At 39.9% G+C, this 11977-nt stretch overlaps 1 protein-coding gene across 1 annotated transcript in view; it reads right to left on the bottom strand.

The window, feature by feature from the left end:
* Positions 1–433: 433 nt before the first annotated feature.
* The window catches only part of CDC14A (cell division cycle 14A), a 177862-nt gene continuing 166318 nt past the window's right edge, over positions 434–11977 (bottom strand). The window contains exon 16 of the mRNA XM_044914081.1: positions 434–561. Within this exon, the coding sequence (XP_044770016.1) occupies positions 532–561 (30 nt within the window). The 3' untranslated portion in view covers positions 434–531. The remainder of the gene's footprint in view (positions 562–11977) is intronic.

The following is an 11977-nucleotide window of genomic DNA, read 5'->3' as shown; positions in this document are numbered from 1 at the left end:
TAAAAACTCTCTCCCTTATTTTTTCTTCATAAAGAGGAATTATGTATTCATTGTAGACAAAACCATACCAAACAAATTCAAAATACAAATTTTTGGTAGCAAACAGCAAGAAAAATCTAAGTCAAAATATAGTCTAGTTTTTACATAATTTTATATATTTATAAATTTATCAAAATAGTCTCTTAAAGTTCACAATACATACATAATGTAATACTGTACATGTAAATGTAATAACAAATGTATTACCGAAATACATTAAAAATAACCTTTCGAGATACCAAATTCAACATTAAAACTGTCTTAAAAAGTGTTAACAGCTCCATAAACCCAGTTTCAGTGCATTTAGAGTAGTCATTAGCCAGAGTTTTCTGGTTTCAAGTCTCTTGAAGGTCTTATGTTAGTGCTTTCCTTAATTTAAGGTAAGAAGGCAGAAAGACTCCTCCGGCAATCAGCTGCTCTCTCTCTACATTGCTCAGGCAGACGAAGACCTTGTGTCTAAGAGTGGAGTGCTTTCACTGGAGTGGCGGGGCCTTAGTAATGAACATATTCAGACTGAAGGGACTGTGTGGGGGAGAGACAGAAACCCAGGTTAAAGTCCATTACATACAAAACTGGTAGTACATCCTGCAGCTTCCTCCTTCAACACAAGGCAGTCTGTGTCTATAATATAAAAGATCAATGAAATAAACTAAGAAGAAAATAGAAAAGGATGAAAAAAACAAAGCATTTGCTAAGAATAAGATACTCGATAATGTGACGTGATTGCAAGAAAACCGTATTTTAAAAGGCTTACGATTTATTCGTAGCAGTTAAAAATTAAGTGCTATTTGCAAATTGGCAGGTGGCACCAAACTCACTTCTAAGCTTTTGTGCAATAATACTGAGTTTGACTCAAAAATATTAAATGACATCTGTAACTAAATTGAAATTTATTAGAATATACTTTAAGATTATACATACTTTATTGAATCTAATGCATAACAAACAGTGCTTCTAAAGCAGTAGAATTAGCCGTCATTTAAATAAATTCCTTAAGAATGCTTGAATTTAATAAACAGCTTACAAATCCTTTCCATTTAGGGGGACACAGAGCACTACCAGCTTTGAAATGTAAGCTTAAGACCCAAAAGTATTTGTGCAGAAGAATCTTGCAGTCATAACATAATAAATAGTGGGCAGCTTTTGAGAAAAGTAAACAATGCAAATCCCTCCCACATCATATTAGATAATCACATATAAAAGGAACATGATGGAGATATGTAATCAAGAATGCACTGATAATCGGGGTGCCTGGGTGGCTCAGTCGTTAAGCGTCTGCCTTCGGCTCAGGTCATGATCCCAGGGTCCTGGGATCGAGCCACATCGGGATCCCTGCTCAGTGGGAAGCCTGCTTCTCCCTCTCCCGCTCCCCCTGCTTCTGTTCCCTCTCTCACTGTGTCTCTCTCTCTGTCAAATAAATAAATAAAATCTTTAAAAAAAAAAAAGAATGCACTGATAATAGATATTAACCAGGAAAAGATAAAGATAGGTCGAAAAAATTTGCCAGATACTTATTTTTGAGCAGCAAAAAACAACTAAAAAGAAGGAACACAAATCAGTCTGAACATTAACAAATTCTTTTGCACAATTCTTCTAATCTAACACCTTAAACAACAAAGTTTACTTGATTTGCTACCAAATGTCCTTTTCTCCTCCCCCAATAATTCTTTTTCAAACTGATCTGCAGCATGGTATTCATAGGTCTTCTTAATTCTGAGACTAGTCCATTTTGTTGAGGGTAGGCATATCAGTAAAAAGAATCTGTCTGTTGGGCAAATCATCTACAAAAGGATTCAAACTCTCTTTGTTCATTCTCATTGCTTCACAATCCCTGTGAATTTTATACCCTATGGACAGCCATTTACTAAGTATCTATCAACGCTGTGAGTCCAAAAGTTACCAGCCTGCCCTCAAACGGCAAAAGCCCACACTGTCACACAAACATAAAGTGAAAAGGCAAAGGTGTCCACGTTCAATAATGTGCGTAGGGTGAGAGTAACACTGTACACAAGCAAAGCATGAGGCAAAGAGTGGGAAGGGAAGGCTCAGGGAGAAGAGTGGTTCCTGAGCCTGCAAGTTTCCAAGAAGAGGTGAAGTGTGAAGAGGGAGAATGGAAATGTTAGGAAGAATGAAAAAGGTTGTCAAGTTGACTTTCTCACCACAGAATGTGGTTTATGCTAAGCCTTCAGAACAGGGGAGATGATCAAGAAGTAGGGCACTATCATATAAGTGTACCTGAACTCACTGAGAGCCTAAGAGGTAAGATTGAGAAAGTCCAGTGAAACTGGTCTAATGCCTTGAAGTCCACGTACATTTAACGTGTAGGCCCATCAGTTGCCATCCTAACAATGAGAGCTTCAAAATGGACTATGACTCTTCTAGCTGCTTTTCCCCAGTTTCTTCTGAAGTCTAGCAAGCAGGCAGGGAGGGCAGGGCCAGAAGATCTCCCCAGCGGCAAGACTGCGAAGCATGCATGCTATATGCTGGCCAATGCTTTCATAGGAATAGTTAAATATTGCTTTTGTTCCAATTAGAAAAGTCATTCGTGTTTCCACTAACAGAAATTATATAGCTCCTCAGATTGCTGTTAATTTAGAACAGAGTTGTTTTTGCAAGCACTCCTAAAGTTCCAATAATTCTCAATAGACGGAGATAGAGCAAATGAACAGACACCAGGCAAGTGGCCTTTGCTAAACTTTCTTCCAGGTAAAGTATTTTTAATATGCATCAATATATAGGGGGTAAATATGTGTAGGTACTTATCTTTATTTATTTTATGGAATCACGATGCCCCTGGAAAACTAATGGAAAACATTAGTCTAGAATAATTTTAGGGATGTCTATCATTCATATGAAGTATATATTCATATTTGCCCTCTGGCAGAAGACTTTCCTTACACACAGCAGAGGTCGTAAACTCTAGCTGCTATTTAATCCAACCTACAGATAGAGTTTAGCACAATCCTACTGCCTTCCTTTGCCACCCACCCAGGGTCCTCCGTAAATAAATAAAGAGATGATTTGGCTGAAGAATGGACCTTCTGTCATGCTGGTTAATTAATTCAACAAATAATTATTAAACAGCAATAGTATACATTGGCACTGGGGGATAAAATAAGATACCAAAGTTCTTCCATGATTTCTTTATGTAGTATAAGGAACGTTAAAGGAAATAATAGATCCGTAAAAAGGGCTTAACAAATTATTCTGACATCAGCGTTTGGTAACAAATTAACTCCCTTTCATTTTCAATCTAAAACAAAAATCTTAATGGAAGTGGAGTTCGGGAAGAAAGAGAATTGTTAAAGACTAGGAGACATATTTAGTCAAAAAAAACCATAACTAATATTTCAAGGCCTTTTCACTGGGGAAGCAATCAGGTGGGATGAAAGTGACATTTAAATTCCATATGCTTCCATGATGGGGCTGTACCAAGGGCCTCTGGCTCATCTGTTACCTGTATCCTAAAGTTACTAATAAATATCCCAGAAAACATAATAACCATTATTAGCATTGCCAAATTTTAATAGCAAAGATGCAAATGTATTTGTACTCCATAAACAATATCATTCTTGCTATTGATTTTGTTATTCAGAAAACAGATTAAAGTACCACGATCCGGAATTCTTAATAAATTAGATATATGACTGGAGAGGTCAATTATTCTGTGATAGATACTTATTGAGCACTTCTATATACCAGGCACAGTTCTAAACATTTTATATGTATTAACTCATTAAATGCTCCAGGCAACTCATTTTACAGATGAGGAGATTGAGGCACGGAGCGGTGAAGTACTTTGCCCAAGATCACACAACGAGAAGGTCGTGGAGCTCAGCAGTCTGGCTTAAAGCCCAAACCCTTAGCCACCATCGTATAAGGCCGCAAGACGCTTCTAGCTTTTGTCCTGTGATCACTGCATAGTCAACTAGACATTGTCTATCACTCTAACACAGACAAATAATAACTGGAAGCAGGGTATGATCCTGAGTGAGAAAAGAAATATTAAATTACAAAAAGAGAAAGCAATATTTATTATATTATAAAGGAGACACAGACATTTTAAAATGAAAAATCCTTTTAGGACTGAATCAAAGTAATTTTCAGGAATATGCTAAAAAAAAATTTTCCTTATAAGAATATCCACGCTTAAGTACTCTGATTAAAGTTTTAATTCTGCTTGGCCAATGTTTATCACTACCATAAGAATTAATACCTAATGCATCTGAAATTTTTACAAAAATTCAAGAATTACAATGGATATGGTTACGAAGGAAGTGGCACCTGAGGTGTAAATATTATTTTACAAGGTAGTGCTTATTTATATATATATAATTTCTCAAACAGAATATTCAAGTTCCTGAGCCAGTAAGTTCAACAGGGTTATAGTGAGCTAAGACCAGACCAAGTTTATCATGAATATATGGTGTTTTTATAGTGTGAATACCATAAAACTTATAATACAGCAATATTCAGCCTGCAAAATAAGGATAAAATTACTTTACACTTGCAGCCCCCAAAATTTTTATGTCAAAATATAAGCTTCCATCAAGAAGTCTTGTTCCCTGAAAGCAGTTAGATTTGACATAAAACAAAGTGTTAGGTAAGGAGATCAAGACAATTTGTTCTGTTCTGGAAATTTGCTACTAATCTGTTTTGGCAGATGTAGGTAGTGACTTTAAAAATTTAGCTATTCTGGAGGTGTTTCTTTTTTAAACAGCCCAGTTACCTAATCATGGTAGAAAAATGTCTAATAATTATAGATATAAATACTGTTCAGATGGTTAATAAATGCAATTATACATTGACTATCAAAAACAGCAAGCTGTAAAGAATAATGAAAAATTTAGGTCTTTGCCAGCAAATGAATGAAATGACGTCTTAATGTTCAAATAACTTAGACCAAAGGCCTTATGACCTGGAATGTTAGTTTCCTACTCAGTCAAAGTCCTGACTCACAATCACCATGTGCTTTTGCCACACTGACTTTTTGTCTCCTGCATTTCCCCATCTTGCCAAGGCCCTTAAGGAAGAAAAAGCAGTCTACTTAGCTACCCTTGGTTTGAGTTCTAACTACAGAGGCAAAAAGCACCTTAAAAAGTGGTTTGTTTTCATGGCATAGATAATTAAAAGAAAAAAATAAGTTTGGTAATATGGTATCCTATTCTATATATAACTCCAGTATTGAATTTTAATGAACAAATGGGGAAAAAATAAACACTGAGGAATAATAAGTTTATCTATAATTGGCTCTATACTCTGGAGTCTTTTAGGACTTTGCAATAAAGAGTTTCCAGTTTTTGTATTGCTTGTAAGTTACCAGCACACAGAATGTGTGCATTGATTCCCATTTCCACAAATGTGGTTTCAGAATACTGAAAGTTTTTGCCTTTGCTAACATAGTTATACTTCTCCAGTAACACTAGTAGAGAAACACAGCTGGAGAAGGTTTTACTGGCATCATATTAACACAAAAAGGCTAAGGTTTTTTGATAAAATCAGCTTTGAAGGAGGTGTAAACATTTTTCTATAGTGTTCTCAAAGCATTACAGGGACCCCAAGATTTAACAAGCCAATTTCAGTTAATTAAAATGCTATATAAAATATTCTTCCACCTTCCTACCTAACTTTTAATAGATTCTTTTTTTCTGAGTGAACTTAATCTGTGCTTTTCAACAATCACAAAAAGCTCAATTGTTAGATGACAGATTGTTGTTGACACTCTCCTTGACTCAGCCAACCATTTGTGTTTCCAGTTCATTTGAACGCCAAAATTGTATCGATGCAAGCTCGGTACTTTTATTTTAGTAAAATATGTATTTTAGTAGTTGTAGTTTATGTAGTTTAGTAGAGACAGTTGACTCCATTTCAAATGAAGTTCTTATTTTAGTAAAGCCACATTTCTAGAAGAGAAAAAAAAAAACACATCTCAGATGACTGTATATTAAAGCTAAAGCTGAAAATCTGTTTTCTGTTTTATAAGTGCTTCCTGTGATAATGGGCTCCTAAGCACCGTAGCTCTTTGCTTCTCATTCATGGTCCTAGATATATTATTCAATTTTTAGTTGAATAAATATTTATTAGGCACTCACTATACTTTGGAGCCTGAGACAACAAAGATGCCTCCAAGAAGCTTACAAGCCAGCAGACGGAAGAGAGAATCACATACAGCTTAAGTAGAATATGAGAGCAATGAGAAGGTGGCAGGGGGCATGTGAACAAAGTGCCACGAGAGTCGAGAAGGATGGGTCACAGATGCTGCATCAAAAAGATACTTGTGGAGCCAGGCCAAGAATGATAAAACCACGCAGAGAGGAGGAAAAGCAGAGCATGTGCTAGGGTTCCGGCACGAGGCAGGCACTCCTGCAGAGTGCCCATCAGCATGCCAGGCGGAGATGCTGGAGAGACATGGGGGCGGGGGGTGGGGGGAGGCACACGGTCTGTCGGGGAAGGGCCCCGAGTGGCAAGCCACGGGATCCAGACGGGACCCCACAGGCACAGCAGAGACAACGAACATTTCGGAACATAGGAACGGTTTAATCTGCTGTGTCTTACAAATCTAACACTGGCAGCAGTATAGACAAAAGATTAAAGTCGAGAGACACTTAAGGCAGGAAGAAAATTTAAAGGGCTATTCCCATAGTCCATGAAGACCTCAATTAGGGCAACAGTGATGAGAATGGAAGAACAAAAACCAGACATCTCAGAGGAATGGCTGATAGGACCGAGTGCCTGGATGTGCAGAGGGAAAGGCAGGGGTAGTGTCAAAGAGGATTCCAGATTTCTAGCTTGGATGACAGTTACCAAGGCAGGAGATGAAAGGAGGAGCAGGCGACTGAAGGAGCGTGTCTTCTGACCCAGGTAATGCCCATAAAAAGTTAGACATGTAGATCCAATGCCCACGAGATGCTTACCCAGACACCGAAGTAGGCCAAGGTCAGAGCCTTGGGAAAAATCATGAAGGGGCGGGCAGAGGAAGACAGGTAACAGTTTAAAGGGGAGGGAGGAAAATAAATGGGAAAAGAGCATTCTAAAACACAAAGGAGACAAAAAATAATAGACAAAATGGTGGCTGACATTGTCAAATGCTGCAGAAAGACTAAGAAGGAGGAGATCATCTGATCTGGCCTTAAAGAAGTCAAGGGCAGTCTGTGGGAGACTCTCACCAGAATGGGGGGGGTCGCCTCTCTTGCCCCAAGTTTGGCCATAAAGGAGACATTGTGGGCATCTGGGTGGCTCAGTCAGTTAAGCATCTGTCTTTGGCTCAGGGCTTGATCCCAGGGTGCTGGGATGGAGCCCCATGTGGCGCTCCCTGCTCAGTGGGGAGCCTGCTTCTCCCTCTCCCTCTGCCCCTCCCCCTGCTTGTGCTCTCTAGCTCTCTGTCAAATAAATAAATAAGATCTTATTTTTTTAAAAAAAAGGAGACATTGTGAGAAGTGACAGGACTGAGGGAAGTGATTGGCAAGACCACGCTGACCAATTCGGATGTACCTGTTTGCAGGTGAGGAGACAGGCAAATGGAGGGTAAGAGACTGAAGACATAAAGGAGGAAGGAGCTGGATGGGGAAACTCCCTAGGACTGTTCAGAAAGAACAGTACAGGTGAGTGGAGTTACCATGGGAAAATAGTAATGATTCTTGTAATCTAAAAGGGAAGAAAAAAAAAGGACAAGTCAGATGTAGGTACACTTTGAGGTAGAGAAGAGGACAGTTAAGGGAAATCATTCCTGATAAATTCTAGGTTTTCGGTGGGACTCAAGGAAAAGTCAACCAGCCCTGGGGGCTGGAGAGGCTGTGTTGACAATGAATGTTAAGAAGTTTTGGAATAGCCGGTCTGAGGAAGAGCATGGGAGCCAAAATGGGATAACTAAAGTATTTATGAGCACTGAAGGGCCAGGTATTAGAACTTCATTTGAAATGGAGTCAACTGACAGCCAGGTGATGACATTTTCACCAATAGTGCTTAGAAAGAGAGAGACTCAGAACAGACACGAAATGGTCGAATTGATCTTATTTTGGAGGCTAGCAACCCAGTGGCTACAGAAAGAAGACCCAAGTGTAACAGAGAATGTAGGAAAGAGAAAGCAGAAAGGACTCTGTGGATCAGAGAAGGCAGAGAATGGAGAGGGCTGGGGAGGCAGGTAGGGATCATAGAGAGGCCATGCGGAAGGGTTAGTAGGTGGACTAACTGTATGAAAGGAGCCTCACAGGATTCAAGATATCAGAAGCAATGCACTGAGTGATAAAAAGGTCAATGAAATGGATTTCCAAGTGAATAAAAATAAAGATCACCCAAGTTAAGAAAGTTTAAAATAGAGTAGCTGTGAGACTTTGGCCAACTCACTGCCTCTCTGAATCTTGATATCCTCATCTGGAAATTATGGACTAAATCCATAAGATAATGTATATATGAAGCACCTAGTCCAATGTCTGGCACACTGGAGGTAGTCGCTAAGTCACTGATGATGATGAGCACCACGATTAGGAAAATGTTACAGAGAATGTTGGCAGTAGCCTGGTAGCTACAAAGTAAAGCAAAAGTCAAGGAATGAAGGTAAGTAAATGGCAGTGATGAGGACAAAAGGAGCAGCAGATCTCTGGGTGGAGTTTTCAAAGGAGAGGAGAGTCCAAAAGCAGTGTTTAAAACGTCAGAACACAGTGTTTACCTCTTACCTGTAAAGATTTGGAAGTTACCAGAGAGAAAGCAATTTGCATTTAAAGGGTGAATAAGGGGAATTAGGCTGGAATAGGTCAGCCTTATTTTGTTCACTTTCAAACAGACACGTTTTAATTTTCTCTTTTAGTTTACTGCTTGCGATGGTCTTAATGTTTGTGTTCCCCACTACCTCCAGATTTATGTGTTGAAACCCTAACCTGCAATATGATGGTATTAGGAGGGAGCCTTTGGGAGACAATTAGGTCATAAGAATGGGGACTCCATGAATGGGATCAGTTTTCCTATAACTGGGGCCCAGAGCTCTCTCTCACCTTCACACAACCATGTGAGGATAGAATGTGTGGGAGAGGGGCACCTGGGTGGTGCATTCGGTTAAGGAGCTGACCTTTGGTTTCAGCTCAGGTCATGAGATCAAGCCCCGTGTCAGGCTCTGCACTCAGTTCTTCAATTCTCTCTCCCTCTCCCTCCAGCTTGCTCTCTCTCTCTCTCATAAATAAACAAATAAAATCTTTTTTAAAAAAACGCATGGGAGAAAAGGCACAGCAGGGGCACCTGGGTGGCTCAGTCATTAAGCGTCTGCCTTCGGCTCAGGTCATGATCCCAGGGTCCTGGGATGGAGCCCCACATCGGGCTCCCTGCTCAGCGGGAAGCCTGCTTCTCCCTCTCCCACTCCCCCGCTTGTGTTCCCTCTCTCACTGTGTCTCTCTGTGTCAAATAAATAAATAAAATCTTAAAAAAGAAAAAAGAAAAGGCACAGTAGGATGCAAAAATATGATCAACTTCTTTATGGCCCACAAACAAATCAAGTCACGGTGGTAGGTCGCTGGCTACAGAGCTGGAAACCAGCAGAGGCGGCCATGTGTTCCATTCCTGAGGGTCTACAGGCCAAAGGCCCCAGGCCGGAAACTGGGGCTGGGATCAGGCTCTCCCACCTGTGAAGGGGGCTGGAGAAGCTGTAACCAACTGCCCTTGGGCCAGGGTTTAGGCAGAGCTGCATCCTTGCCTGAGAAGCCAGCCTGCCGAGCTCACCAAGGGACAGAGCCTGGGTCATGAAGGTCTGTTTCTAGACTGGAGGACCTGGGCTTGGGGGGCGGGGGGGCGGGGAGGGGGCGGTTCAAGTGGAACCAAGAAGAAAGCCAGTGGATGAAGAAGGGAAATCACAGAGAGAAGGGAGAGAAACAGAAACTCCCATCTAGTGTGAACCTACAAATGAAAATTCTAAAACACACAAGGAACATGAACACCAAGAGAACTAACAAAGCCTCCAACCAGGAGATGGATGCTCACAGGCTGAAATGCAAATAACAAAGCAATCTCACAATGACCTGTCATCTGAGATCTTCAAGGTGAAAACATGAAGAATACCCATAAAAAGGACAAGAAACTATGAAACAAAAATAGGCAGGTCCAAATAAAAACAGATGGCTGTCATAAAGAATGAATTATAAATGCTGGAAATAAAAGACATAGCCATTGAAACCAAAATGGTTGGGGATACATCCCAGAATGGACACAGTTAAAAGAGAATTAGTGGATTGGAAAATAGCAGGAGGAATTCAGCAACAGGAATTTTAAAAAATGTAAAACAGAAGGTAAGAAATACTGAGGACATGGGCGCCTGGGTAGCTCGGTCGGTTGGGCGGCTGCCTTCGGCTCGGGTCATGATCCCAGGGCTCTGGGATCAAGCCCCACATCAGGCTCCCTGCTCAGCGGTGAACCAGCTTCTCCCTCTCCCTCTACCTGCCACTCCCCCTGCTTGTGCTCTCTCTCTCTCTGTCAAATAAATGAATAAAAAATTTTTTTAAAAAAAGAAAGAAATACTGAGGGCAGATTGAACATGAGTCTAGGGGATGTTACAAAAGGAGAAGTAGGGGAAAGGCAGGTAATATCCAAAAGGATAATGCCTAAGAACTTTCCATCATTGAACAAGCCATCAGTCCTAAGACTGAAAACACACACTGAGGCCCAAAAGGATAAACTATACGGAGTCCATATCTAGGTATATTATGGTGAAACTGTAGAACCTCAGGGAAAAAGAAACAAATCTTATAATAATTGGTTTTGTTCTTCAACCACAGAAGCTTTTTAAGCAAAGGATGACATTAGGTAACTAGTATTTTAAGCAGATTCTGGCAGCACTACAAAGCCAGATAGAAGGGACCAGAAAAACGAGGGCAGACGATCAATTAAGCCAGAAGATGCCCTCATGGAGCTTTCCATCTAGTGGGAGGCAATGGCTTATACGTCTTTGTCTTACCTTCCTCTACTAAAACAATACTGCGCTCATGGTATACACTCATATACATATTAGATAATTTTTTAATTGGACAAGTCTTTATACATATATAAAAAGCTCTCTCTTTTGCTCCTGGCCAAATAAATAAATAAAGCAAGATTAGAATAAGACTCTTTTCTATTGACTTAGCAGTGTTACTGGTATCACGTAAAAAAGAAGGTGTCAAATTAAGTTGAACAAGGAAGGCAATTAATAACTCCGATGTACTTGAGATTAAAGCAAGTTCTGTATTTGAAAGAGTCCTTTCAAATGGAGAGTCAAACACAGCTGACAGGCTTTGTACAGCAAATTAATGTAAAGCCCTGTTTAACCCTGGAAACTGAAATTATCCTTAGCTCTATCTGCAAACACTGTGTGTACCTAATAGCTTATATGCAAATTTAAAGGCACCATCTGAACCACGCTGACCTCAAAACAATTTGATGCTTTGTCAAGTAACATTCTCAAGTCCCCTTGGAACGGAAACAAAAGAATACCAACACTGAATAAAGGCCAAAGATGCGGTTCAAAGACGGAGCTCATGTTCTTGATAATGATTAACATCCCTTAGCTGAAAATTCCATCAAATTTAAGGTAATGCCACAACACAGAGAGGAGAGGGGAAAACCATAGCAACTTAAACATACAAGGTTAGAAAGCTGGTACTAATCCTTAGTATTAAATATAATATTTAATCTTTAAGCTTTGTGATCCAAGATTATATTTAAAATCAGGACAGGATGACAGTTTTTAGAATGGGGAACGGGCAGAGGGGAAAGACATCAAGTTTAAATCAAGAAAAGCCATTAACATCCCACTGGAAAGTGGAAGCATTTTATTGGGAATGAATGTTCAAACAATAAGTAGCTCATCACCGTCACACAAACATTACTCCAAAGTAAAAATGAAGCAAGCTTTCATGCACATGCCAATCACTCAGATTTTCACCAAACTCAGTATTTTACCAAGCTGGATCTAATATTTTGA

Source organism: Neomonachus schauinslandi, chromosome 4 (assembly GCF_002201575.2).
Source record: "Neomonachus schauinslandi chromosome 4, ASM220157v2, whole genome shotgun sequence".
In the NCBI taxonomy this organism is placed as follows: domain Eukaryota; kingdom Metazoa; phylum Chordata; class Mammalia; order Carnivora; family Phocidae; genus Neomonachus; species Neomonachus schauinslandi.
This window is presented reverse-complemented; position numbering and strand designations above follow the sequence as displayed.